Genomic DNA, 27,583 nt, shown 5'->3' with positions numbered 1-27,583 from the left:
TTGCTGAAAATTTTATTGGCAAATGAGGCTGACATGCAGTGACATTTCATGCCTTCTTGTTTCTTGTTTCCTCTTTTCTCACTCTGCTGGTTTGGTACTCTGAGCTGGGAAGTGTAAAACATCCATCAATAATGGAATTATTTGGGACTGTTCACTAAATAAGGAACTGTGACTATAAAACTGTTCCCCCTCATTCAGGGGCCCATCGTCATATGCTACTCCTGTTCCCTTGGGCCCAGCCTGTCCTTGGGAATCTGTCTCCTGCTGGAGGATGCCTGGAAGCTGTCTCCAGAGACCTAATGCATAGCAGAGAACTTCCCTCTCCTTCCTGTCTTTCAATCATATCCACGCACTGGGATTTTAGCTAAAACGTTTCACCAGGAAGGTAGCATCCATTGGTGCTTTAAAGAAGGTACTAAAGGTGCCTGCTCAGCACAGGACAATATGAAGAATCAGAGTAAGTACAATGCTGTGGCCAGGCACCAGAGATTAAATACATGCAAGAAGTTTCTATCTATCTCAACTGCTGTTGGGTGGTGTTTTTTTCCAACATTTCCCAATGCGATAAATCTCATATCCTCCCAAAGCACAAAGTCCTCAGTAATGGCAGGAAAGTACAACACATTTTCCCTTCAGACAGCCTCTTGAAGTTCTCAAATCTCAGGACAGCACCTACCTGCATTAGAAACATCCTTCCAGCAAAGCCAGAGGCTCCAAGAACATCTGTTTTATGTGAAGAAGCTCTTTCACATGTGGGCTCTCATCTATACTACTGCATATTTGCAGACCTTCTCTATGCATTGTGTTGGCTTGCTTTTTTTATTTAAATCTCTGACACAGAATGAATCTTCCATTAAATATCCATAGGATCAATGCAAAAAAACTCATCACACAAACTGTGTTTGGGATTTACCTGACTTCTGTGTGAAAGGGAGCAGCTCTGATAAGGCAATAAGGCAAGTACAGGAAATAGAATGAAAAAGGGACCTCTTGGCTTATCGGGTTCAATCCCTTTGAATAACAGGCAAGTACAAAACAAATGGCCTTTTCTAAACTTACTAAGCTCTGTTCTAAATCTCATTAGGTTTCCACTGTCACTTGTGCTACTAGAATGCTCTTCCAGCACCTCCTTCCCTGCTCTGTTGCTTAGAAACCTTCTGATTTCCAACCTAAATTCATTCATGGCCAATTTATATCTATTTATTCTTTTCATTGTCCTTTAGCTTATGTAGCTATCCTCTCTCCCTAGCACTTAGTTTCCCAACCCCCAGTTCCTAAAAGCATTTATAGGCAGCAACTCTCTCCTCTCTTAACCTTTGTTCTGCCACTAAGTAACTAAGCTCCCTTATATTATTCACCCTGCAGGCACATCACACCATGTTTTAATTACTTTGGGTAGCTGCACTAGCATGAAGTTCAGTGCAAAACAATTAAGGCAGAAAAGCTCAAACTGATACTGCATCTATTTTCCAGTCGGCTCATGCATCTCTCTGCAGTCGTTTCTGTGGCTGATAACTAAACATACTCTTGGGCAAGAGACACCCTTCGTCCCTCTGATCACCCTGTTGCCTTTCTCTGCACCTGTTCCAGGCTGAATATCTTGAATGTGGGTGAGCAGCGCTGCACACACTATTCTGGCGGAATCTCACATCCTCTTGGATCACATTCATCTCACTCGCTGCAACTGAAAATACTGCTACGTCCTGAAAGCTCACTTGCCTTTTTCACCCCTGCATAGCATCGCTGGTATCTCCTCCTTTGGCGACCTTCACCCGGGGCTCTTCCCTGTCTCAGTCCTGCCAGCTAGGAACCCCCAGTTGCTAAGAGAGATTTCTGATACTCTCTGAGCAGTAAGTTCCCCTAGCGTGTGACTTTGTGCTTTCCCATTTAACCCCACCTTGATCACCCCAGTTCCACTCTCCTGGTGCTGGAATCCACCTCTGCCCTGACAACACCTCCTGGCTCTGTTCCCTCAGCAGATTTCATCAGCATTTCTACTTTCCGTGCCAAGGTAATTAACACAAATATTAAAAAGATCAGTCCTAAGAGCAATCTTTGAGCAACCTCAGAGATCATTTCCCCTCAACCCATTAGGGAACTGGTGTCTCAATCCTGTCAGCCTCTTACCCGCTTGAGGATTTCTCTAATAATCCCTGTCTTCTTCTTCACCTGAATCTTCTCCACTCATTTGCTTCTTCTGGGACACTTCTGGGACACCTTACCATATGCCTTACTGAAGTCCAGGTAGATAAGGTCCGCTATGTTTCCTTTACCTAGAGGGTCAGGGATCTTACCCCAAGAAAGGTATTTACCTTTAATCGAAAGATGGTACATGTTGCCTTATTTTCCCCTTACCTCCTGGCTTTATTTCTCCTTTCTCTCAAAATCTGTTCCACAGCATCATAAACTGCTGAGATCTGCAAGCTGCACATGGCAAGCTGTCAGCTGTTCTCATTCCCACTGTCTGCGGGAGCATTCTCTTCCACTTGCTCTCCTCACTCAAGTCATACAAGTTTTGCATAGCAGTCTCTTGGGAGGGGAGGAAAAATCCTTCTTCCCAGTTTACCAGTGAGAAAACAGCTATTTCTCTAGCTGTGGAGCTGGAGAAGCTGCCATGACACCTTTGTTTTCCCTTGAAAGGGGTGCAGTAGCAAAGACAAGGGATGGCACATTGAGGGGCTGGCTGAAGTACCCATATAATATCTCTGCTCACCTTTCTATCTTCTGCCTCCCTGTCTGCCTTCACCCATTTCCTTTCTGTGCATCAAAATTCAAACAGTTACCACCATCACCAAAAAAAAGCTTGTAACGGTTACCTCCCGTGCACGATGCATATATCGGACAGAAACCTTCTCCCCTCCCTCATTCATTCAACAGAACTAGACTGTATCTGCTGGATTCAGAGATTAACTCTGTAGGAGAATGAGTATGCCGCACAGGAACAATACCAGCAGAGGAAACACAAAGGAGTGAGCAGTGAGAATCAGACCTGATTACCCTGAGCATACTGCAAAGTGTCAGCCATGCAGGGAGGGATTACATTTCAGACAGCTCACTCGCAGGACCTGCTTCTCTATAGCACGTGAGAAACACTTGACAAGCCTTAGCTAGCCTATCGCAAAGCCATCTGTGAGATAGATCTGTATTATTAACACTTTTTTTTTGGACACTTTATCATGAAGTCCTTGGCAATTTCACTGGCACAAAATCAACAGGACTTTACAAAATAATGCCTTATGGAAATTACTCCAGAAAGATAAAAGAGCACAGCGATATTCTCCTTCCCATGAAACTCCATCACGGATATGCAATTGCGAGGCAGGAGAGAGAGAAATGACTCCAAAAACATTCCCGTTTTCTTTGAAGTCAGAGAAGGCCTTTCATTGAAGTTAGAAATGAAGCAAATGACTGGGGGTTTCTCCATACCAGAAGCTCATTAAGCTGCTATGGGAATTTGCTGTGAACTGTATGTCCTGCACTAACCATCAGCAAGGATTCAGGCCTCTTGAAAAGGAGTTGCAGTCTTAGCTTCAAAGTGAAAGTGTCCACATAGGACAGACCTCCAGAGGTAGCCTCTGCCCAGCACTGTCCCTGCATAGGCTGCCTTTCAATCTTGAGACTAAAGGGGCTAATAAATTAGTGAGAGAACAATGATTACATTAGAAGAGTTGCCAGCCCCATGTTTTAGTCTCTGAACTGCTTTTGCTTCATGATCTACGCTAGCATAGGGGCCACTGGGCAATTTTGTTCTGGATGGAAGATATCTAGCCCAGGAAGGATTGCTGGAAGGACACCCATGAAAGCTTGTGCACAGCAAGCCAGTCCTCAGAGTAGCAGAGTCTTCTGTGCAAATCTCATTCTCCTGACACTGGTTCTTTGAGACCAGCCTTTATCAAACCAGAACGCATCTCTGAATCACCCTCCTCTCTCGGGCCTGATGTGCCGAGATGTGCCTGATGTGCCGAGGAGTCAGAGGCTCGACTTGACACATACATGAGATACAAGGCCTTCAGACAGTGTGCCAAAAGCATTTTTTAGAAAGGCCCAAATGCCCATTTGTGTAGGTGTGGGGAGGTGGTGGTAGGTTGGTGTGTCAAAAACACCTCTCTTGACAGGCAGGTTATTCTCTATTTATCAGTAAAACCCTCTTGGGAAGCATCCAGTGCCCTGTGGGATAAGGCTGCAGCTGTGCTGGTACCCTGACCCAGGCCAGTAGAGCAAGTCCTATGTTATTTGAAGAGGTGGAGGTCTCTGCTCCACATGAACTGGGCTTTGCCAGACTAAGAGCGAATGAGTCAGAAAAATGTCGTTCATTGACGTCTTGCATGCAAAAAGCTTCCCAGGGTCTGGCCGGTGTAACTGTGGGGCAACCCTGTCTCTTTTCATTTAAGGAAGGCTTAGACCACAGCATGTTATCTGGGGGAGGAGGTGCGAGGAACAGTGGTAGCGGCAACTGGAAGGGACAACGCAAAGCCGGCAGCGAGTGAATCCTGTCGGCATGGGGAGGGTGGCACGGAGAGAGACTGGGAATGGAGAGGGTGGTCTTTAAAGGGAAAACAACAGGAAACTAGGTTTGAAAATAGAAAGATTAAGCTGGAGGGTGTGGGAGAGGCAAGAAAATTAGGTGAAGAATGAAGAGGGGGAAAGGCAGAGAGGCAGTGGGGAAGACAAAGTGACACAGAAAGGGGGTGGAGAAAGACAGGGGAAGAGAGAGAACCTACTAAAGGAATAAAACCAAGCAACTGAGAAGAACGAGGAGTCCAACTCAACTGCAGAAAGGAAAAGTGCTAAAGGAAGGAGAGGAGACAGAAGACAAGATACTGGAAATCAGGTAAGTAACCATGAGGGGGAAATAACAGAACTGCAGAAGCATCGATGGCAGATCAAGCTGTTACACTCAAGGGGAAAACAGCATGAGGGGAGAGGAGGACTTGATGAGGCAGGAAAAGAAGGATGGACAAAAATAACTTTAGAAATTTACTTTTTCTTTCAATTTCCCTCCCAAGCATTCCCACTAGTAATGAGATGGGCTTGGGACATTTCAGGAATTAAACTCTTTTTGCCACAGGCAGCTACAGAAATTATGAGGAAGCCTCCCTGCAATGAACATGGATACCGATACATTTCAAAGTACAGGAAAGCAGGATAAGAGCCCCACGTATCCTCAGACAGTATAATGTGCAAATTGCAGTTTCTGTCAGATCCCATTTCAGCATGTTGTCAGGCTGCTCAGGGGAGAGTGGTGAAGGGAACTCTTACCTATGAGAGGCTCTCAGGGTATAAACACTTTATCAAGTGTCTGCGTGAGCTGCCTATATTCCAAAGCATGCAGGATGGTTTCAAAATATTGCAGTTTCTTTCCCTTGAAAGTGTTGCGTCCTGGCTGGTGTGTGACAACGGAGCCTGGGAGTGTAACTCAAACGTAGAGAAGTGCCTTGCTCCTATCTCCCTGTCACCCGTACTGCATGCGCCACGGGGGGAATGCCTTTCTTCTCCATCCCAACACTGCCCAGGGCAGCCTCAAATTGGCACGCAGACCTAAAGGAGCAAACGCCCTCTCCCTCTAGCAGCTGCTGCTTCTTTTCATTTGCCTCATAACTCTTTTTTCCCCTTTTTGCACTTGGAATAATTATTCAATTACATTTCCATAATTTAATACTTTCAGCTTTGCCACCGCATGTTTCAAAGAACAGCCCAGCTTGAAAACACAGTACCCCTATACACGCACCTGGAAGGAAGCAATCACAATGAGTGTAGAGGTTGCCTGCTAATTGTCACCTCTGATCTGTGGTGGCTCCTTCGATTTCCTAAAGGGTCGTTTTACTGGTCATTTGTCATGTCTAATGAGCTTTGTGGCGCACTGATTTTAATGGCTTCGGTAAACTGAGGCAGCGCCTCTGTCCTTGAAATACTGTATAAACCATCAGAGGATCACGTATGAAGCACTTCTGGACAAACCTCATCTAAAAAAGTCATGGGCTGAATAAGCCTTAATCTTTGAACAATTCCTCCATGCTAATAAACCCCTCAAAATACCTTGGTGAAGCAGTATGTGTGAGAGTTTTTCCCTATTGCTGCCTGTGTAATCCTCTCTTTAAGGCTAAAGAATGCATATAACGTGTGCAGATGCATGTGCAGCTAGGAAAGGGTTAACCTGTTATGCAGAAGTCTCACAGTATTCAGTATTTGCACCAGAAGCCATAAAAATCTGCATCTGCTGGTCCCTCCAGAATCTACTCTGAGAAGAGCGCAGGTTTCTAACTTTCTTCCTCCTTTCCTTGGGAGCAGAACAGTAGTTTAGGAGAATTCACGAGGCTTCAGGGTTTAAAATACTCATCAGGTTCCAGTCGCTTGGGAACTATGTTAAGTATTTGTGCTACTATAACTATTTGGGGTTGTTGGGTTTTTTCCACTCAACAGTATATATTATCATAATATTTTAGTATTACGGGCTTTCACATGAAATATTTAAGGCTTGCCTGAAAACAGAGAACTCCATACCCCAGCCTCTCTTCTCTTGTTGACCTTCAGACAGATTTCACACATCCTGCACGTTTGCCCTTGTTTTCTGACTTATCTCGCAGCATTGAAAATAGACGAGAAGGAATGAGTAATTCAGCACTATACTGTGTCATTAGGGAGCACATTTCAGACACTGCTCCACACCTCGGGTGCCGTTGTATGAGGCACAAGGACAGAGGCTTAAAATTAGAAATAGTTCCTGGAAGGCACCAGAGAAACTTCACTCTTTGGGATAATAATTCATAAAGAGGGAGGGGGGAAAATATGAATTTTATGTCTATTGATAAGCAACAGAGAGATCTCTATGAACAATACTCCAGCATGCCAGCTCTTTCCTGAAACAAAGAAATATTCATACCACACAGTAAGTAATGAGCATAGAGATGCACACTTCTAAGTCTCTAGTGTATCTTTAAAGAGGGACCAGTTGTTTTTAATATAAGAACTAAGGGGTTTACACTTACATTTCAGTCTTTCTTCACTATCTTTGTCATTACGGGCATGCCTTGAGAATGGCTGAGAGTTTCCACATGAAACTCCTCTCCCTTAGAAGCAGAAAAGCTGACAGATGCCTTGGTCAGGGCACAGGGTCGCTCGGGAAGTGAAGCAGTCCAGCAGGGTGACTGCTGCAGAGCTCCAGGGTCTTGGGCTGCATTCAGATGTCTGGTGAAGAAAGGAGGGAATAGTGGAATGGGAGAAAAACTGTCTCCAGTTTACAATGAGATAAAGATATCCAAGGGGACCAGGGTTAATTCTTGCTTCTTACTCCAGTTTCCCGGAGTCATGACGGGGCAAATGACTTAAGCCGTGTTTCCTCACAAATGCCCCCTCAGTGGTACCTCTTGCCTTCTGGATATCTGACTTCTACATGTGGTTCAACTGGTGGAAGTGATAAACTCTCCCACTCCAGCATTAACCAGACAGAGCTCTGCTTTGAACATACATATATAGTTCTAAGCAGACTGGAAAGAAAAACCAACCGAGATTAGCAATATCACCAAACAGCTTCCAAAATTAATGAACTTTTTTTTATCCTAATCTCTCATTGCCTTAGTTCCTCAGCTGTGAAGTTGATCTAATACAATCTCCTCACTTCTGTGTGGTAACGATAATAAGTCAGTTAATAATTGTGAAGCAATCAGATACTGTTGTGATGAAAGCCATAGGAAAACCCATGAGGAAACTAATAATTCTCTCTTTAGAACTGGACTTGAATAATGTACAGTAAATGGGGCACAGGCCACCCACTGAACAATGAGGAGAAAACAAAACATTGAATAGTTGCTGTTCAAGAAAGCCCCAGCCAGGCTGGCACAGAACAAGGCAAGCATCCTGTGCAAAGAATGAGGTGACAATGTGAGGATGTGGTTAAAGACTCATAGCTATGAGGCACAGGCACAAAGAGATCGAGTTAAGATTACTGAGAACAGTAACGCTGGCATTTCCTAACTCTCTGCTTCTGGGTTTTGCAAATTTAATATTAGTTGCTTTTAAAGGAGGGGGAAGGGGTGTGCACATATATATATATATACATACACACATTGAGTATATAAAATAATCCACTCACAAGCTACAGCCAGACTTCACCCTGGATGAGAAATTAAATACTTGAGGCAAGGACGCAGCAATGGGGCTGGAGTGTGAAGAGAATCCTACAGATTTATTGAAAGAAGGAAGAAATTACATTTGACAAGGTGGTACTAAGTGGGAAGCAGATAGTCACTGAAAATTTCCCCTTTCTAAAGCTGAAAGCATTAGCAGTCTTGGTGCTGTAGAGAGTTAAGTGGTCAAAACTGCCAAAAAACTTCGGCAAGGCTCTGCAGGGGGAGCTTGACTGTAGGAGAGCAATGGGAAAGCGACAGGCAGGGAGACGCTAGGCAGGGAGGAGGGAAGAAAGGATGTGAAAAGTGAATGAGAGCCCTCTCCCTCTCCCACTACCTCTCCAGTCTGTTTTGTTTCAACACTATAACAAGTTGTATCTCATGCGACGTCTACTACCCAGCCTAAATTCACATGGGCAGGCTTTTTCCTGCTATATCGGGCCCAACGTGATGCCTGCCATCACTGCCACATCTCCTCATACCAGCCTCCCCCACTGACGAAGCAGTGCTTAAGATCAGCTTCTCTCAGCATTGCTCAGGAACAGCTTTACTACAGCACCCCCCAAATTTCTCAGTATGTTTCTGTTTTCCAGAGCTCCCTCTGCCCTGCATGGCTGTTCCCTTTCCCATGTACAGCACTGCCCAATTTATCATCATCTGCACATTCATATAGGATAGCCTCTCCCTGAAAAGATAAAGAAAATGGAAAGAGCACCAAGCTCTGTACTCCTGAACTGGATGCTCTTTATCTTGTTAGTAAAGAAGTAATATCCATTAGCTTCTTTGCAACATTTACATCAGAGAGAGAACTGATGTTTTTTTCCTAGCAAAAGCACATCTGAGCCTTCATTTAGCTTATCCCAAGTTCAGTTTTGTCACGTTTGTTGGGCTCTATAAGGACTCACTTTTCTCTAAGGCAAAGATAGAGAATCCAAAGAGAATTAACGCTCCCTGCATGCTAAGCATAAGCCTGGATACCCCTATCATGTAACTATTTGCTTCAGGCTTTCCAAACACAAGGGGACAAATTCATTCCTCAGCTTGATTTATCTGAGTTCGAGGTCTTTTCTGTTCTTAGTGTCTTGCATCTACATCAGGCAGAGCTTGGCCCTAATATTTGAATATATGAAAGCACAATTTGACCCTGGCCAAGGACAGGGGCAGAAAATAGCATTAGAAATCCTGGATAGACAAATAATAAAAATTCAGCTAACCAGAGTCTGCAGCTTCCACCACCACTTCAGGTGAAAATATTCTACATAATACTGTCATCCGTGTGTGTAACACATCCCTGATGTACACACTTGGAGGTGCTGAGTGATTTCCCTCTGCCTGTGTCTCTGTGTGTCAGGGTTGTGTGTGTGTGCTCAGGAGGTGACAGGTCATTCAACTCCCTTATCTTCTCACCCACTCTCTTTTTTGTGAACGCTGAGATTTTCCACATTTGGAGAGGAGGGGGAGAGCACACCTCGTCAGGGAATAACAAGCTGTCTGCAACTGCAAGCAGGGCCAGTGGTCTGGATACCAGTGTGACCTGTTCAGAAATGACAGTGAACTCAGGAGGAGCAGAGAGATGAGAAGCACTGGATGTCTGTCTTCTAGGACATGAGCTGTTAACACAGAGCTCTGCCTCTCCTGTGAGGTTTGAGCACTGGAGACAGTCACTCTCCCTAATACTGGTTCAGCACAAGACTTTGAATCTGGGGAACTAGAAGGGAACCTATGCAAACATGTCAGGTTTGTTTGGGGTTTTTTTTTTTGTTAAAGCCTATTTAGTCCAGATCCATGTGCAGATCAGAGTTACTAATTTGGCTAAAGAACGGGCCTATTTGAGGCAGAAACTTACCATGAGCACATACACGAATATATATGAAGCCAGAGGGATAGTGCTTGGACAAAATTCCTAACAGGTCATTACTTGCCTGTTGTATACACATATAAAAGAGCCAATTCAGGCTGAGGTGCGCTTCAGCATCGATCTATGTCACAAAGCTGTGAAAAGCCTCTGGAATTCAAAGCATTGCACCCATGCTGGACAGTGTGTTTCTAACTTTATTCATCTTTTAACACTGTAAGCCATGTGCCCCCACAATGTGCTTCTTGACCAGGTCCTGGCAAGAAAAGAGCACTGTATGTGTATGTTGAAAAGGCTGCTTCTTCCTTTTGGGCACTGACTATGGCTGCGGGTTTTGCCAGCAATAACAAGATGTTTGTCCCTTAGAAAAGCACAAAAAAACCCCAAGCAAGAGAACTTCTGGTTCTTCCAGCTGTACCTGCTGTAGAAGGCTAGCAAAACAAGAGGGATTTTGTTCAGGTTACCAAGACAGCACTGTCTTGGGGCACAAGAGAGAAGGGCAGCAGTCTGTAGAAACAAATGTTCTTGTGCTGTAGAACCAGTGTTGTGTCACTATCACCAAGTCCAAGAGGCAGTACTGCATTCAAAAAAGGACACCAGTTTGCAACTTGCAACCCCTGAGCTCTGTCCCCAGACTGCCACTAAAACAGTGACCTTGAACAAGGCGTTTGCCCTTCCTGTACCCCAGAGATCACCATCTGCAAGATAAAGATGGCAGCATCTACTGCTAACAGGGCACTGGAGGTCCTTAAGTGAAGGTAGAGCTGTGTAGCAAAGCAGCATTAAACTAACCTCCACCACAGAGCTGAAAGCATCCTTCCTAAGCACCTACAGACGCAAGTGGCCAGTTTTGCAGTGTAGGGACCACTTGGGTCTGGCTGCAGCCTGACAGTTGTCAGCACAGGGGGAAAGACCTCAGCCCCCATATCGCCCACGGCAGCAGTCTGTTGTGCCACACACTGGCCTGGACCTGGTATGAGGTGACACAGCTGGAGGAAGGCAGGCCACAAGCGATTCTGGGTACTTCACTACACAGGGCTGCCACTTCTCATGTGCCCTATACCTAAAGGAGATGGTTACTTCCCCATTCAGTAGCTCAGAGATGATGGACTTGTTGCATGTCCTCCACACACAGCCCTGTGTCTGGTGTGTAAGCCTCTTCAAAACACCTTGGGCCCCAGACTTCCAGTTCACTGGGACATCCCGTTAACTTTCAGGTACACACTTCCGTGCCCAATTGAGAAAATCACACGTATCAACTGAGCAAAAATAAAATGGCTTTGACTTTGTTTTTTGCCCTCTCCCCGGAAAGCGCACTTCACCACACAAAGGAGCCTTCCTCAGGGACCCTCTCCACACACCCCTGGGACCTGCCAAGAGGTCAGCCCTGTGAGGGAGAGCAAAACCAGTGTCATAATCAGGCTCTCCACTTCATTTTAGAAACATCCTGCAGAGATGGCGACCTCCTGTCACCTTCCTTGTGGGAAAAGTTAGCATGAAGTGTCGAGCTCAGTTATTTATATCACTGCTGATAGTCTTGCCTGCCTTCTGAAGAGGGGAAAAATTTCTTCCTAACAATCCCTGGGGAAATAAACTCATATAAAGAAGATGATTGCACAGGAACAGCCCTCCTGGCTCTCTGCAGTGAATTTCCTCGGTGTTTGTCAATGCACCAGAGAGTCCCACCACACTGAGCACACCGGCCAGAGCAAGCAGCAGCGATGTGAAATGCTCACATGTCCTTCAGAGCATGTGGCATCACCAAGAGGATGATGAGAGCAGCCTCGAGAGCAGCAGATGCTTCCCCTCCCACAGAAAAAGGTAGCTCAAAAAGGGACTGGTGGAGAGCAGCCCGTGGCTGGCACACCAGCGGGTGCCGACCCCGCTGAGGTATTTTTATCATGGAATTTGGCAGTCACAAGGCAGCCTGGAGCTGAGCGGAGTGCACGCCTGGCCTGCAGTGTGATGCTCTGTTTTCCACAGCTTTAGTAGCGTTCCAGGTGATGATTAAGCCAGGAGGGCCACGTCGATGGATTAGTGCCAGGCTGCACTGGGCTTTGTCACATACGCATTTCCCAGTGCCAAGATCCCATGACTGCGCACATCCAGCAGAAAGCTCTCTAGCCAGAAGCACGGCCAGGCAGTGGCACAGCCCACAACTCCGCATGAATATGCATGGCTGCTGTCAAGACAGTGCTGAGACCCCACAAAGATACCCAGAGGTGTTTTTTGCCAAGTCACACCAGAGTGAGACAAGATTTGTCTGATTGAGTCCAAAGAAGGAAAACAAAAGGCCGCAGATGCTCACATGCTGAGAGGTCAAAGCATGTGAGGACAACAGTAGTCTGGGAATGAGGAAAGGGAACTATATGGAAAATTCCCAAGACTAGTAAAGCCATGAGGAGAAAGGCTAGGTCAGAGGCAGTCCTGCATAGCCAGAAAAAGCTGTTGGGAGATGACAACAATCTTTCTTTGCTTGCTGGCAGCAGAGAGAGATGCTTTCTTCTGTTGCTCTAGAAGGCCCTTGGTCTGGCATTGCAAGAACAGATCGCTAATAACTAAATATGTGCAAGCCAAAAAACACTGCTCTAGGAGAGAAACTCCTTCTCCTGGTTTGCAAAAGCTATTCTCCTATGGCCACCTACCCCCTTGTGGCAGCCACCTCAGCTCTCTATCGAGCTGCTGCAGGATGATCAGGAGGCACCTTTGGGCAGCCCCTCCTTTAAACAGCTTGCGCAGGGCAACAGCCAGCAGCGAAGGGCAGAGGAAATGGCCCTATTATCTGGCTGTAGGTGGCTGCCAACCTTGGATCTTTATGATTTACACCCTCTTGGAAAAAAACACTGTGCATGTTTAAGGCAGGTGAATTACCATTATTCTCAGATCCATTAACATTTTTTATTTCTGGACTCCTCTTGCACTTGTATTTTCTTTACTTTGTGTTCTGTACACACTGATTTTTACAATTTGCAAGTGTCTTGGTTTAGTAGCCTTCCCTAGGGAAAACAAGCCATAGTAAAGCCCCAGACTACCTGACCATGGTAGAACTGATGGAAAGAGGTGCTCAGTTTGTGACTGCACATGCCCATGGCAGGAAGGAAGGCTCAGCCTGGGCACAGCCAGGGAGAACTGTGTTCATTTTTACCCTAACAAGCAGAGTGAAAAGGCAGCCATCAGCTAACAACAGCAGGAGCAACAGGGGCACCTGCAAACAACATAAACTCACCTGGGAAAATGAGGACACTCACCACTGGTCATGCTGCCTTGGAAGGAATATTCCACATGTACAGTTGTGCTACAGCATATCGACGTTGGACGCATCTGTACACTGAGCCACAGGTAGATGGTGCCTTGTCTGCACCCTGGGTCTGGGGCAAAAAACCCAAAAAAACTTATTTCAGTGCAACAGTCTGTAAATATTTCCCCATCGCTAATTTATCTGCTTGCATCGAATCCCCTGGTGCTCACAGGGTGAAACCATATGCTAATTTCTCCAGAATGCAATAACTGCACTAAAGCCATTTCGGAAGATAAGACAGACCCACACATTTGCCAGTGCAGACAAGAGGAGTCAGAAAAGACTAGCTCATTTTCTGTGTTACTGCTCCTCCAGTTCTGGGCTAGCAGCAGATGAGAGCTTTTGCATATACCAAGCAGCCACCAGGATGTACATCAGCACAACTGCAGTATGCCTGCCAAAGCAGGAGAGAGCCAAAGCACATCCTTTGCACCCTCGTACGCCCCTTCTCCCTCCTCACACGGCTTCTGACAAGCAGTAGGGCAGCAAGTGGTCACCTCTCCGTCTCCTCACCTGAGCAATCCTCACCTTTCCTCACCTCAGCAGCACCAGGAGTTGAAGGATTCAACTTCTGATCTTTTGCCGTCCACCCTTGCAGATGGACACCACATAGAAACAATAGATGGCATAAACCATCGTGTGCGCTGCTACATTAAATTATATCACTTACATGAGCAGAGGAGGGGATATTGTTCCCCCAACAAGGATATCTCTCTGTTGTCCAGCTTTTGCTCACAGCAAAATCTACACAATATTGCTGCAGTAAATTTTTAGCTTTTAACAGTGTCTACTCTCTACAGACACTCTTTGCCCAGTAAAAATAATTGGCTCTTAAAGACAAGACAAGGGACAATAAAGAAGGCGAGTTAACAACTTGATCCCTACAGCTTTGGGATTTACATAGTCCAGTGCTTTTACTATTTCATTATGATGATTATTAAGTTTTTCATTTACTTATGAAAATTATATTTTCAAAAAGAGTGACTGTGGGAGAATATTATCTGCAAGGTAATACTGCATACTTTATAGCACCTTGCCCTTAACTCATGCACAAGGGAGAGCTTTGCTGTGCCCTGGGAAGGTAAGTATGGCCAGTATAACTGGATCAAATGATTGCTCAAGCACTCCCACAGAGCTCCACAAAAAAAGGATTAAACTCATCATTCTCTTTTTATCCATGAGGTTAAGCGACTTCGCCAGAAACAGTCCATCAGAGACAGAAACAAGATTAAAATGGGCTCTCCTACATCTTCACTTTGCAATCTTACTACCAGCCCACCAAACCTTTCCTCTTATCAGACCACCTACCAAACAGCACTTCCCAGGAGCTAATGGTCCTTGGGAGGGACTTCAAAGGAGGCTTTTTTCTTTGCCTGTGTCACTTGAACTGTGAATTTCATCTCAGAGCTTAAGAAAAGAGGAGGGAGCAAGATCCGCCACTTAGATTGTGCAGCAGTTCCTCCTCAGAGAGGTGTGACAGGGTGGCAGCAGGTTAGGTTTACAGGACTGGCACAGCTCACCAAAGTCTTTACACTCCCCAAAACATTTGGCATGTGTAAATGAAACACTTGCAACTGGTGACACTGCAAAATCAAAGCAAAAGCTACGGCAAGGGTGGGCAACAGAAAGGTTTTCTCTGCATTTCTTTCGGTGGTGGCATTGAGCTCAGAAATGAAGCCCAGAGCTGCACGCACTTCATGGGAACTAGATGATCTTAAGGAACTTTCCAAGCTAACTATCCTATGATTCTATGTTCCAGGTGTCAGTGCAGGTACCACACAAAGGCAGCATATGAAAGTGCCAAGGCACTGCTCAGACCAACCCGCAGACTCCAGTCTTCTCTCCCAGGGGATCAGCCCGTTAAGGAATCCCCAGAGCGCAGTTTGCAGACATATGATTTAATTACACAGTCCACAGAGGATGCAATAGGCAGACCACAGTGAAAGAGCTTTCTGAACCAAGAATAGATGTGGCTCACCCTCAAAGTTTTGGCAGCCCATTTAACAGGTTGTAGCTGGGTTATGCAAAAAAAGATCACTCTTTGTTTCAGTAGCTGAATTCAAATAATAATAAAAGAAACCCCAACACATTGTTTTCAGTGGACGTGAAACAAAGTTTTCAGCAAACCAGACCTCACTCATTTCATGTCAAATGAAAATATTTCCTTTGAAAATATTTGCCTCCTATTTCTATTTTCCTTATTGAAAAACGAATAATTTCCACCCATGCATTCCCAGTCGAGCATTTCCTAACCCTCCTTAGAACCACTATCTTCTGTTTTCTCCCACAGAGGCTGTGTCCAATTCCCCCTTCAAGAGCTCTCACCCCTCCTGGTGAGCAGAAATGGGGGACTGGAGTTTCTTGGGAGAGTTCCTCGAGGAGGTTCACAAACACTCCACAGTGGTGGGGAAAGTCTGGTTGACTGTGCTTTTCATCTTCCGGATGCTGGTGCTGGGCACAGCAGCGGAGTCCTCCTGGGGGGACGAGCAGTCTGACTTCATGTGCGACACCCAGCAGCCTGGCTGCGAGAACGTCTGCTACGACAAGGCTTTCCCCATCTCTCACGTGCGGTTTTGGGTCCTCCAGATCATCTTTGTCTCCACCCCATCTCTGGTGTACATGGGCCATGCGATGCACACAGTGCGCATGGAGGAGAAGAGGAAGATGAAGGAGGCAGAGCTAGAGGCCCGTGAGATGAAGAACAACGGTGACGCATACTACCAGCAGAAGTGCGCTGCGGTGGAGAAAGCTGAGCTATCTTGCTGGGATGAATCAGGAGGCAAAATCATACTCAGGGGCAGTCTGTTGAACACCTATGTCTACAGCATTTTGATTCGCACGGCCATGGAAGTGGCCTTCATTGTGGGACAGTACATCTTGTACGGCATCTTCCTGGAGACCCTGTATATCTGCCAGCGGGCACCTTGCCCCCACCCCGTCAACTGCTACGTTTCCCGTCCCACAGAGAAGAACGTGTTCATTGTCTTCATGCTGGCTGTGGCAGTGCTCTCCCTATTCCTCAGTCTGGCCGAGCTGTACCACTTGGGCTGGAAGAAAGCCAAAGAGAGATGCTCCCGATCCTACAAGCCCAGCCCCAGCACAGCCCATGGCAGGTTGGAGTCTGCCCCGCAAGCAGAGAGGGCCCAGATGTACACTCCTCCACCAGATTTTAACCAATGCTTGTCGAGTCCCAACGGGAAGTTCATCAGCCCCTTCAGCAACAAGATGGCATCCCAGCAGAACACCGCCAACTTTGCCACCGAGAGGGTCCATGGCCAAGACGATGCTGCTGGTGAAGGGCCCTTCATGAAGTCCAGCTACGCGGAGAGTCCAGAGGTGGCCAACGAGTGTGCAGCACCCGCCTTCCCCGAGAACTACTTCAATGACAAACGCCGGTTCAGCAAGACCAGCCGTGCCAGCAGCAAGGCGAGGTCGGATGACTTATCTGTGTGACCTGGCTCCAGGAGGGAGGAGAAGAAGGAGCAGTCTCAGCACTTAGTAGACCTTCTGCAAAGTGCACTCCAGATTCTTGCCACTAACCTCGCTCTGTTTTAACACCCTCTTGCTCCTTTCCAGCGAACATCATTGTCATATCGCAGACAGCGCCTGTCACAGCTTAAGGCAGGGACAGCCACTGAGAGACACACACCAAAGAGAGGCACCAATCTCAAGATGTGAAGCTCTCAGCCATATTTTCACCATGGGACCCACAGGGATCCGAGACTCACCATCCTCAGCCTGGTAGAGCACAGGCCAGCAGACTCCTGAGGCTGACCAGCAAGTATCTGTTGCGACACCATATTCAACAGACTGAACCTCAACCCCCTTACATCTTTGGTGTCTATTCAACATTTGCTACATCAGCTTGGCAGTTATACTGAGCTGAAGCTTTTCTCAGCTGCAGGGAGCAGAAACACACTGGTAGGCTTTCTGAAAGACTTTCTCATCTGCTTTGTTCTCAGCCTTTCTAACCCTCCTTTTCTCCTCCTGAGCCCAGATATTTTATACCAGTTTACCTATACAATAAAGCCTACTTGAATTTTTTGACATTGTGTATATAACTCTTCCCCATAAATGAGGATGTCCGTGGCCCCACGCACAGCTGCCTCGTGTCTAACGTTGGAATCCCTTCCTCATTCCTAAGTCAGCACAGCAGGCTGGCCCCGGGGATATCACTTAGATGACCGGTTGATGAAGACTAGGGAATTTTCCCAAGACACTTATGCCATCGATTCTAAGCAAGACATCCACTAACAGAAATAGAAAGTCTCCTGTGAGAACAGATATCTCACTAGTAAAAAAGAGCAATTATCATGTGGAAACAAAGAGGGGTTTTCCCTTTTTAAACTCATCTTTCAAGCAACTTGAATGCTGCTGAAAGGCTGCTGCCAGCTGCCAACTTGAGAGAAAAACATCCTCTGTTTATCTGCAGAAGAGGTACGGCCTGTGTCTTCTCCTCACTAACCTACCAATACACTTCAGCATCTTTTGCCAGGAGCAAGAGTCCTCTTCACATCCTGCACATCGCTCAGCTCTTGGCTGCTCTCTCAAGCCTGCAAGCCAAGACATTTGTCCTCGTATCAAGCCCCTGTTCTGCCATCAAGTCACTTTCATCTCCACTTCATCCCATAGTGCATGTCATGTAAGAAACCACCCATGGACCAGCTTTTCCCACCTCTGTAACCACTCAGAGCAGTCACTGGGGCCCAACACTGCACAGTGGGTCTAGTAGGTGAGATCTGTAGATAGCTCTCACTCCAGATACCCCAGTGCAGAGCTGACATCCCTCTTTTAAAGAGATTTGCTAAACCGAGTTAAGCTGCTCCCTGCACTGCGCTTTCAGACATGGGACACAGCTTCCCAACACTGGACTGTGTGAGTGAATGGCCAGGGACCAGGACCAGGGACTGAGCCATTCCCTCTCTTAGGGCCACTGAAAGGGATTGTGAATCCTTGCTCCTGATACATAGTTAGTTTTGGTACAGATCCCTGTACATATACACACACATTCACACACAGAGGGGGGAAACCATTTCTTTTGTTTGTAAGGTGTTTTATATATGTGTATTTTTTAATCCTGGAAAGACCTGCGTGCTCTCCTTAACATGAGACTTTAGTAAACCATGCCTAAGTAAGTTTCTCCTAATAAAGTTCTAACTTTATCTCTCCTTGTTGAAGTTCCTCCTCTCACGTGGCTGAGAATGAGCTGCTAGCATCGGCCAGGCTGCCCCCCAGCCTCTGCTGCTCAGAGATCACAGAAATTCCCATTGCCGGAGTGGCAGGGATGAGGGGAGGGCTCAGCCAGGGTGATAAATAACAAACATGGGGAAATGATTGATCGACTGGCTAACAGAAACCCCCTCCAGCTCTCCTGCCTGCCTCTGCATTACCAAGGAAGACTGGGAAGAGCTGGCCAGATTGCAGAGCTTCCATCCTTTTGCAGTGGAAATGCTCCCTCCTTGCATTCCCTCTGCACCCAGATTGGCCACCTGCAACGTGAAGCCAACTCAGCAGTGAAAGGGTAGCAAAACTTGTCCCCTGAGCATCCAACTGTTTGTCCATGCAGCCACTGAGCCCCAAATACTTTTTAAGAGGAAAGGTCTTAAAGAGACATTGAGAATCCACTGCTACCCATCTCTGAAGAGAGCTCCTGTGGGTACTCAGCTCTCTTAAGATGTAGTTGCCCAGCACAAAGAAAATCCTTTCTTCCCCCAGCTGATGCCCCTCCTCTGAACTTAATCCCCTGCTCCCACTTTCTAACTTTCACAGGCTCCCTCCTTCTGACCCTGGTTCCCCCTGTCCACCCAAAGGAAGTGCCCTTCCTTCCTTTCTCCACGCAGTCTCCCACCCCATGGGACTCTGCAGGATGGGAAGCTGGAGACCAGTAAAGTACTGGGTCCCAACAAGGACCCTGAGAGGGGGCATAAGGAATGAAACTGGAATTCAGTGAGGACACCTTCAACTGTGTTAGAAACTGCAGAAACCCTTTAAGATTAAAGGAGCCTTGGTTTGTGGATTTTCAGACCAGAAAAGAGGATGCCACCTGAGCACCCACAGCCACACAATGCAGCAAGGAGGCAGGATTAGCCCTGCAGGCCTGGGGTTTTTAACTGGCATGTGCCCAGCCCTGAGCACGCCTGCCCCTTAGGGTGACATTTGCTGGGAGAGATAAGCAATGAGTAAGTCAGGATCACTCTCCTTGGAAAACTTATCTATTGAATGATACTACTGTTTCATAGAGCGACTCAAGAACTAACCCAGGTCTTGCTTAATAAACTGTTCTTGGTTTATAACAAGCAATAGCCCAAACTTTAAAAACTCCAAGCTACAGTCTCTCCTGGAGAGCAAAGTACAACCGAAAAATGAGGATAAGGATCTCCTCTATGCCATTTAAGACCCAAGCAGGTTCACAGGTGGTGTTTTGGTGATCTTTTGAGACCACAGGAATACAACCACCCCAGCTCTCTGTCTCCCAGCCTAGAGAATACATGTATCAAAGCAGATAAACTCCTTTTGCCGCTCATTTCTTAATGCCTCCCTGGTTCTGTCTTATAGGTATAGCAAGAGGGGAATAGTTGATGGATGGATTTTTGCACTGTGGAATACACTGCTAAGGCTGGCCAGGTTATCACACCACAGTAGGAACACATTTGCTTTAGCCAGTGAGCAGAGAGGCTGGCTTGTCATTTCAGACAGATTTTGTATTTATGGCTTTGTATCGGATGGATGGACGGACAGTTTTATAGTTATGACCTAAATCAACATTATATATTAAATTCAGTCCTTGGACAGGCATTCAGTCTTTAAATGGCAGCATTATAAAGACAAGGGTCGGGGAGTAGGATAATGCAAAAGCTTTTCATTCTGCGCTTGTCCCTCTCTTCTCCAGAGTCTGGATCCAGTCAGCCTCTAAAACCTGAATTCTCCAGCAACAGCTGGAACCAACATTGAACAGAAACACCATCCCCAGTCATCTCCTTGGTCAGCACCTCAAACCATTCCAGCATTGCCCCCTCTAACTGGTGCCTGAAGGAGCCAGAAGTCAGTTCTGATCTACAGCCTTGTGCTGGTCAGCTGCCAAGCCTAAGATAGAAGAACAGGGAAACGTATGTTTCAACAAGCTCTTAAACAGAAATACTTAATCCTATAAAAGGAAAAGCTATATTTAAAAATACATAGAATGCCAAAACTAACAAAGTAGTGAATCGAGACAAGGTCAGGCCTTTAAGTCCCTCTCCCCAAACTGCACAGTGGGACAGCCGAGCAGGGTAAGAGACAAATGAGGGAGAAACTGAGAGAGAGACTTAAAAGTACTGCCTGATGTAGAGCACAAGTCGAGTAAGTTGTTTCCTCTTTCAGAATATGTGAACAAGGCAACACTCAAGCAAACTCAGAGCTGATAACACTTCAGACTGTTAAAGCAAACAGGTAAGAAGATGCCAGACTACACAATCCCCCCTCAAACACTTTTCCACAAAATGTCACAATTAGGAAGATCCAAAACGCAAAGAACAAAAGCACAGTGTGTCCATAGCAATGAGAAGAACATGCTTGACTGGGCTGCAAATAGCCCGAGTATGAAGAATGCAGAAATTCACAATTCAGAAAGCCAGCATAGCACAGCAGAGGGCCCAACCCGCAGCAATGCCAAGTGCTCCGAACCTCCAGCACCAGCAGGAGCCATGGAGGAGCAGCTCTCCTTCCAGCGCTGCTGCTTCCCAGGAAGCCTGGCGCTAACAAAGGCAGGAGGGGAACTGCGGTCCCCAGGGGATCCCCCTCTGCTGCTGCTGCTCCCCTGGGAGGCTCTCAGCAACACTGCGGTCTGGCCAAAAGGATGCCAGGGCTCTTCATGAGCCTGGCTCAGCAGGCTCTAACTGCCCCAAGGGATTTTGGCACCTCAGCAGGGCTTACAGGAAGGCATCCTGTACAGGGCTGATGCCCATTTTTGCACACATTTGTGAATAAGGAGCAACATTTCGGTACTTAGGTTACCAGCTGCAGCAGAGGTGCAGATAGACCAAGAATCGGGATGGAGAGCAGCAGCTTATCTTAAGATATACTTTTCAGGGGGAAAAACTGTGACTTTGAAGGATAAAATTAATAGCTTTGCTTTTGCCTTAAGTGTTTGCTGCTTATACAGTCTGGATGATTAAAGATCTTTCTGGGGTCCACAGGAATTGTAACACCATATAGATAGATATAGATTAGATATATAGATATAGATACAGATACAGATGTAGATGTAGGTATAGATAAAACATTGCCATGCAAATATGATGACAGAAAGAGGATCAAATGAGCTTATAACACTCATTCTAGAAAAAAAACAATAAAATGCAGAAATGCTTATTTTTTCCTCCAGTGAACACTGGTTTTAAAATTAATTTGCCAAGACCACATTCACATACCACCACCGGTTTCCCACAGACGTTTGAGCAATTGAGTTTAACGGGCAACAGAGTTCTCAGAAAGCAAACCTCAGTCATGGAAACTAAACTTTAAATTCATACTGGCCAATATCCACCCCAGAGGCAGCTGCGTGTTCCTCCAGCCATCGGGAAGCACAAACAGTATTGTGCAACCACCCCTGCCAGTCACAAACCAAACAGCACACCACCACCAGAGAGTACGTGCAATAAATACACACCAAAAGGTGTTTTAAAGACAGTTACACATTAGATCAATAATAGCAAACATCTGAGAACCGTGATGTACTGGCTGGTAGAAATGATGGTTACTTCAAAAGCATTTTTAGCTCCCTTCCACCAGTCCCCAGGAGTTGCCCAAGACATCACTGGGATGCCCACGCAGGAATCCCACAGAAGGATGGATGTGGATAAGGGGCAGAGAAGACCTTTGCTTGGCTGCTCACAAAGTTGCCACAGGAAGGTCCGAGTCCTCGAGCAGCTTCTCCACATGGACACCAGCTTTCCCCATTCTGTGCTCCTGCACAGAGGGTTTCATCACTCCCTTGCAGGACCCTACACTTCCCAAGCACACATGTAGCAAAAGCACCATGAAGGCGCTACAGCACCAGCATAAAACACACTCCCCCATCCTCTAAAGCACTTTGCCATGCTGAGCTTCATAGCCTACCTGTTGATGCAAAACCACCAGTCTCTGGATGAATAAAAGCTCTAATACCACATTTGCTGGCAAAAAGTATTCCCCCAGAGCAAGCAAGGAAGCTAAACTCGGAAAAGGTACAATATTTATGTATTCCTTTAAAATTGCTTCTGGACCAAGGCCTGTAGGATTGCTACATTAAGCCACTTTCCTCCCTCGAGGTCACTGCATCATATTAAGGGATTAGGCACTTTTTTCCTTGTTTGATTTCTGTATTAGAAACTCCATTTGGCTGGCCCGTGACAAACTCTTGCAAGGCAGCAGTCTTTGCAGGAGCAAAACCAAGCCCCCTGCAGACCACCATTATTTTTTGAGAGGACATCTCCATCTCTCAGGGCTGTATCATAGCAGGAAGGTGCTTGGGGAATACTCAGAGTTGGGTTTTCTGACTCAGTATTCATATTCAGAAGCTCTTCTTTATCACAAGGTGAATTTAGATGGGAAGGGGTAGGACAGATGGGACCAAGCTAGAGATCAAAATGAACTGTTAGGGACCCATGAGAGAGTTAAACTTTCTTGTTGATATTGGACATGAACCTAACCTTAAAAAGGCATGTCAGCAATGCTCAGCTCTATGGCAATATAAAGAAAGCAAAAGACACATCAAGAGATTTTTCTAGAAAGTGGATATGGGCTGGTAGGACACGACCAGCAAAACTCAACACTCTCATACTCAGCTCCGCACAGGGTTTCACTAGGAATCACATTAAACACCAGCTCCTACCCTTAAAAGGAATCAGATTAGCAGGGAGAGGCAAGCCTGAGGTCAGAAACTTGCTGCTGTTTGTTTGGGTTTGTTTTTTAAGTAAATGCCGTGCCAGCTCCTCAGCCTGGGAACACAGTTTGAGGCTGAAAAGTGCTCCTGACAGAACAAGCTTGATGGGTGCCAGGCTGCGGGCAGGATGCTTCAGAAACAAGTGTCTAAAATTAGCCATTGCTCAATCACGTAGCCCAGTGGAGCCATGTTGGGTTCCCACCTTGCTTCTCTTCCACTTCAGCCCAGATTTGGGAAAGCAGGTACATGTGTATAGAACTTACCACCACCTTCACTGCACAGCATGAACTGTCAACCCAAGAGCCTATGTAGTAGCTGATATTCCAATGAAAAATGTCCTTCCCTCCCTCACCCCCAGTTCATTTCCCCCTTAGAGATCATGAGAACTCTTTTCTCACCCTTTTTTCCTCTGAAATCAGGCTTCAGATTATTTTTCCCCTCTGCGGTCTTGTATTTTCTTAGGATACAGTTACACTTTCCATATTTCTAGTTTCTCCAGATTCCTTCAATCTCTGGCATTGCTAGAGAAATGCCAAATTTGAGGACCTTCTGAAGAGTTTATTGAAGTACCCAGTCCTAAATCAGCAGACAAGACATTAATAAAATGGAAGAGTAGAAACAATAATCCTCACGGATTCCTGATGGATATTTCTAACCACACGAGCACATCACAGCTCCCATCACAGAGACTGGCAAAGGAAAACACCCACTGAGATATATTAGCCCTTTTCCTCCCCTAGTGCATACCTGGGGTAAGGTGATCAGCCTGCCTTCTATGGTTCAAAGCACTCCTCCCCACAACTCAAATCAGAGCTGTCACCACCCCATGTGTATTTCTAAGCAAGCAGCAAGGCTGTAGCACACACACATACACACACCACATCACAGCACCACACATCCGCACCATCTCAGACCCAGAAACACAAATACAGCCTGGCTGCACCATACTTGCACACTATACCAGCTCCAATGTTACCCCCAGCACCTCTGTGCCATAGGTTGGCCTTCAATGGTAGTCTACAGCTCGGTCTATTTTGCTTAACGTGATAAAGTTAAGAGGGATTTTAATCCTGATACACAAGTATTTGCAATGGGGACAACGTTTCTGACAACCGATTGCTCTTCTAACAGAAGAACACTTATGAAAACTATTAGAATCACAGAGTCAACCAGGTTGGAAAAGACCTTTAAGATCACCAATTCCAACCGTTCTCCAGCACTGCCAAGGCCACCACTAACCCATATCACTGAGGGCATCATCTACGTGGGTTTTGAACACTTGCAGGGACGGTGACTCCAGCACTGCCCTGGGCAGCCTGTTCCAATGCCTGAGCACCCTCTGGGGAAGGAATTGTTCCTCATCTCCATCTAAACCTCCCCCTGGTGCAGCTTGAAGCCGTTTCCTCTTGTCCCATCCCTTGTTCCTTGGGAGCAGAGACCAGCCCCTCCTGGCTCCATCCTCCTGTCAGGCAGTTGCAGAGAGCAATAAGGTCCCCCCTGAGCCTTCTCTTCTCCAGACTAAATGTTTTAATTAACAGTTGGAAAGCACAGCCTAAGGATGAGGTAATTTCTAATGATTGCAATGGGGTTTGAAAAGGCATGCACTGCTACTAATAGAAGTTACTGACCCCATCAGAAATTGCTGGTTAAGGTCCTCTCCCCCTGCACTAAGCACACAGTCAGAGCAGCCACCCCAGGATTAAAACCTACAAGTGTGTGAAAAATCCACTGCGGTCGATACGCCGCAGTTGATAGTGATTACTTTTTGTCCACAGTGCTGCTGTTTGTTTCAATCCATTTAGCAATATTCATTAGCTCCCCACTTCAAATTAGGGTAATTGAGAGTAAGAGAACATGCAGTAAAGTTTTTTACGGAGGCAGACGTGCCCCATTCCCTTCTCTGATTCATTTGTTGACTCTGTTGGCTTGCAGTCATGTTTTACCAGGAACCTTTCGTCATGAAATGCCAAATGCCTCGTGAAAAACATTGTGCTGTCCCTTCCTTATGGTCTCGCTATCACTGAAGAGTTTAAATCATATGTTTCTCTTCCCATTTATTCTATTATCTTAGAAGGGAAGGATATTAAACTCTAATACCAAGACCATTTTGCCTCTGACCCTTTTCCGTGGCTGAAATCACAGATAGTAAAGCCCTAGAAAAACTTTTGTGTGTCAACAATCCTTAAAATACACACTAAAAAAGCCTTAAAACCAGACCAATATTAACCATACCATTGTCTGGGATACTTTGAATTCTTCCTCTCAAGGAATCTCAGTCACCCGCATTAAGTGACTCCCAATTGAGACATGAGAACTGGCAGCAGCGTAAATACCCACGGACCCGTGGCTGGTGCAGCTGACAGCCAGATGGGATCGGAACGGCAGCAAGAGATAACACTGAGCCTGGACAAGCAGCTCAGGCTGAACCTTTGGAGAGTGCCCTCAGGTTCCTGCTCCTGCAGGTTTTGGGTCTGACAACAAGCACGTCACCCGAGCCTGTCTTTGCCCAAAACTGCCACCTGGAAAATGAACACAGTGGCCCTTGCCTCCTGCCAAGATGGTGCTGAGGTCCTACAGGAATGAAGTGCCCTGAGATAGACAAGAGATGGACAGGGGAACCAGAACAAAAAACACCCCCACATAAAATGTAAAAATAAAAATTAAAATTAAAATTTAAAAATAAATAATATAATAATAAAATAAATTTATCCCCACCCAATAAACCAACTGTATGTCCAAAGGAAAATCAGTTGCAGAGGAACACAAATCAGGATAAAGAAGTGTCTGTTATACATCTGGAGCTACAGTAAAACACAGACATGGCGCTGTGTATGTCCCCATGCAACATGCACAAAAGCAACACAGGACTATTTCCATTTTGTAACAGCAGTGTTTTTGTAACCATGAAGGTCCAGAGCCGTCAGGCAAGACCTGAAGGAAAGGTCGTATCTGTCATTCAAACAGCTAATATAGATTGAAAAACAGCTGAGCTCTTGCATATCCAAAGCCTTCTGCATGTGCTGTACCTCATAGCCTTCCTGGTGAGCCAGGGAATAAGTGTTATTCCCATCTGCCAAAAGATAATCTGAGTTTCAATGGCCTGCTGAACGCTGCATGTGAAATTACACTGACTTTGATTCAGCTCAAGCTCCCAGCGCTCCCGCCACAGTTCTCACTGTGTATCAGGACCCAGTTTCAAGTTCATTACCTTCATTTTCTGAATTAGCACCTACCATCTGCATACAAATGTAGTTTTGCAGCTAACATTTCAGGAGCTTTCCAAAAACACGAATGTTCTCAGAAGAGATGCAGCTCAGTCCTTCCAGCACTGCTGCACCACTCGGGTTCTGTGTGCTGTTCTCTGTTACACCATGGATCCACATCATTCAACCTCCTCATAACACCATCTCTTCTGGGTGTGCACCAGAAATCACAATGATGCGTGTACAACTTCAATGGGGAATGGTACAGATTAATGCCTGTGAGCTGCTTTGCACCACATGGATGGAAGACGCAATGGACATATGAATCATGAAGTTAATAAGGGATATGTATGCGTTCATTAAAATCATTAGCTGCTGATTTGTCCTGGATTCCTCTTGCTGTAAGAGCAATATGCATGCCCTTTGTTTGTGAATGTAAAAAAACCCATGGTATGTCTCATCTCTCTGCTAGTTCTTCATACGAGGAGCATTCACCACAGGGTGATATTCAAGGCCAGGTTGGACAGAGCCTTGGGCAACATGGTCTAGGGTGAGGTGTCCCTGCCCATGGCAGGAGGTTGGAACTGGATGATCTTAAGGTCCTTTCCAACCCGAACCATTCAGTGATTCTATGAAGTGGAATTACACCAAACCTGGAGACTGCCCAGCCGCTGCCATAATTGAGGCGGGTTTGTGCTTCCTCGTAGCTGGTGGTGGGGAGCTGCTGCCTGCTGTTGGCTCCCTACTGATTTAAACCATCCAGTGTCTGTGCCAGTCTGATACGCAAAAGAGGTTTTCCATTTGACCATATGAAACATATAAAGAGATCTGCCACATATTTGCAATTAGGCCCTGAAAAATAAAGCGACAAGACTCAACATCTGCTTTGAAAAAGCCCTGGTTTAGGCCAACAAAAATGATTTTCACAAACCTGTGGGGAAAATGCAGTTTTAAAGTGGATTTTTTCCCAGTATATAGGAGCTGCAGGACCCAGAATAGAAGGATGAGTTATAAGCCTTTCAAAGCAGAGATTTATCATGGAAATTCTGACAACCATCAATGTGAGCAATGCCGCCAGGCACCACTCACAATCCACAGCATCTTTCAAACCTGTCGGGGGTTTTTAGAAAGGGCTAAAAATAAATGCAGAAATGCAGCAATATACACACACACACACATATATATATTGTTCAGAAACATCCT

General features: G+C 46.0%; 1 protein-coding gene across 1 annotated transcript; it reads left to right on the top strand.

The window, feature by feature from the left end:
- The first annotated feature begins 4,410 nt into the window (after positions 1–4,410).
- On the top strand, positions 4,411–18,438 carry GJA5 (gap junction protein alpha 5). The gene is made up of 2 exons (XM_030471615.1): positions 4,411–4,831; positions 15,567–18,438. Exon 2 carries the CDS (start codon positions 15,620–15,622, stop codon positions 16,727–16,729), a length of 1,110 nt encoding a protein of 369 aa, XP_030327475.1. The 5' UTR covers positions 4,411–4,831; positions 15,567–15,619; the 3' UTR covers positions 16,730–18,438.
- The last annotated feature ends 9,145 nt before the right edge of the window (positions 18,439–27,583 follow it).

The sequence above is a fragment of the Strigops habroptila genome, chromosome 2 (assembly GCF_004027225.2).
Source record: "Strigops habroptila isolate Jane chromosome 2, bStrHab1.2.pri, whole genome shotgun sequence".
Classification (NCBI taxonomy): Eukaryota; Metazoa; Chordata; class Aves; order Psittaciformes; family Psittacidae; genus Strigops; species Strigops habroptila.
The sequence above is the reverse complement of the archived record's forward strand: the minus strand, read 5'-3'. Positions and strand labels throughout refer to the sequence as shown.

What these genes read in the sequence shown, in the direction of transcription:
- GJA5 (XM_030471615.1), top strand. Translation starts at nt 15,620, where the DNA reads ATGGGGGACTGGAGTTTCTTGGGAGAGTTCCTCGAGGAGGTTCACAAA.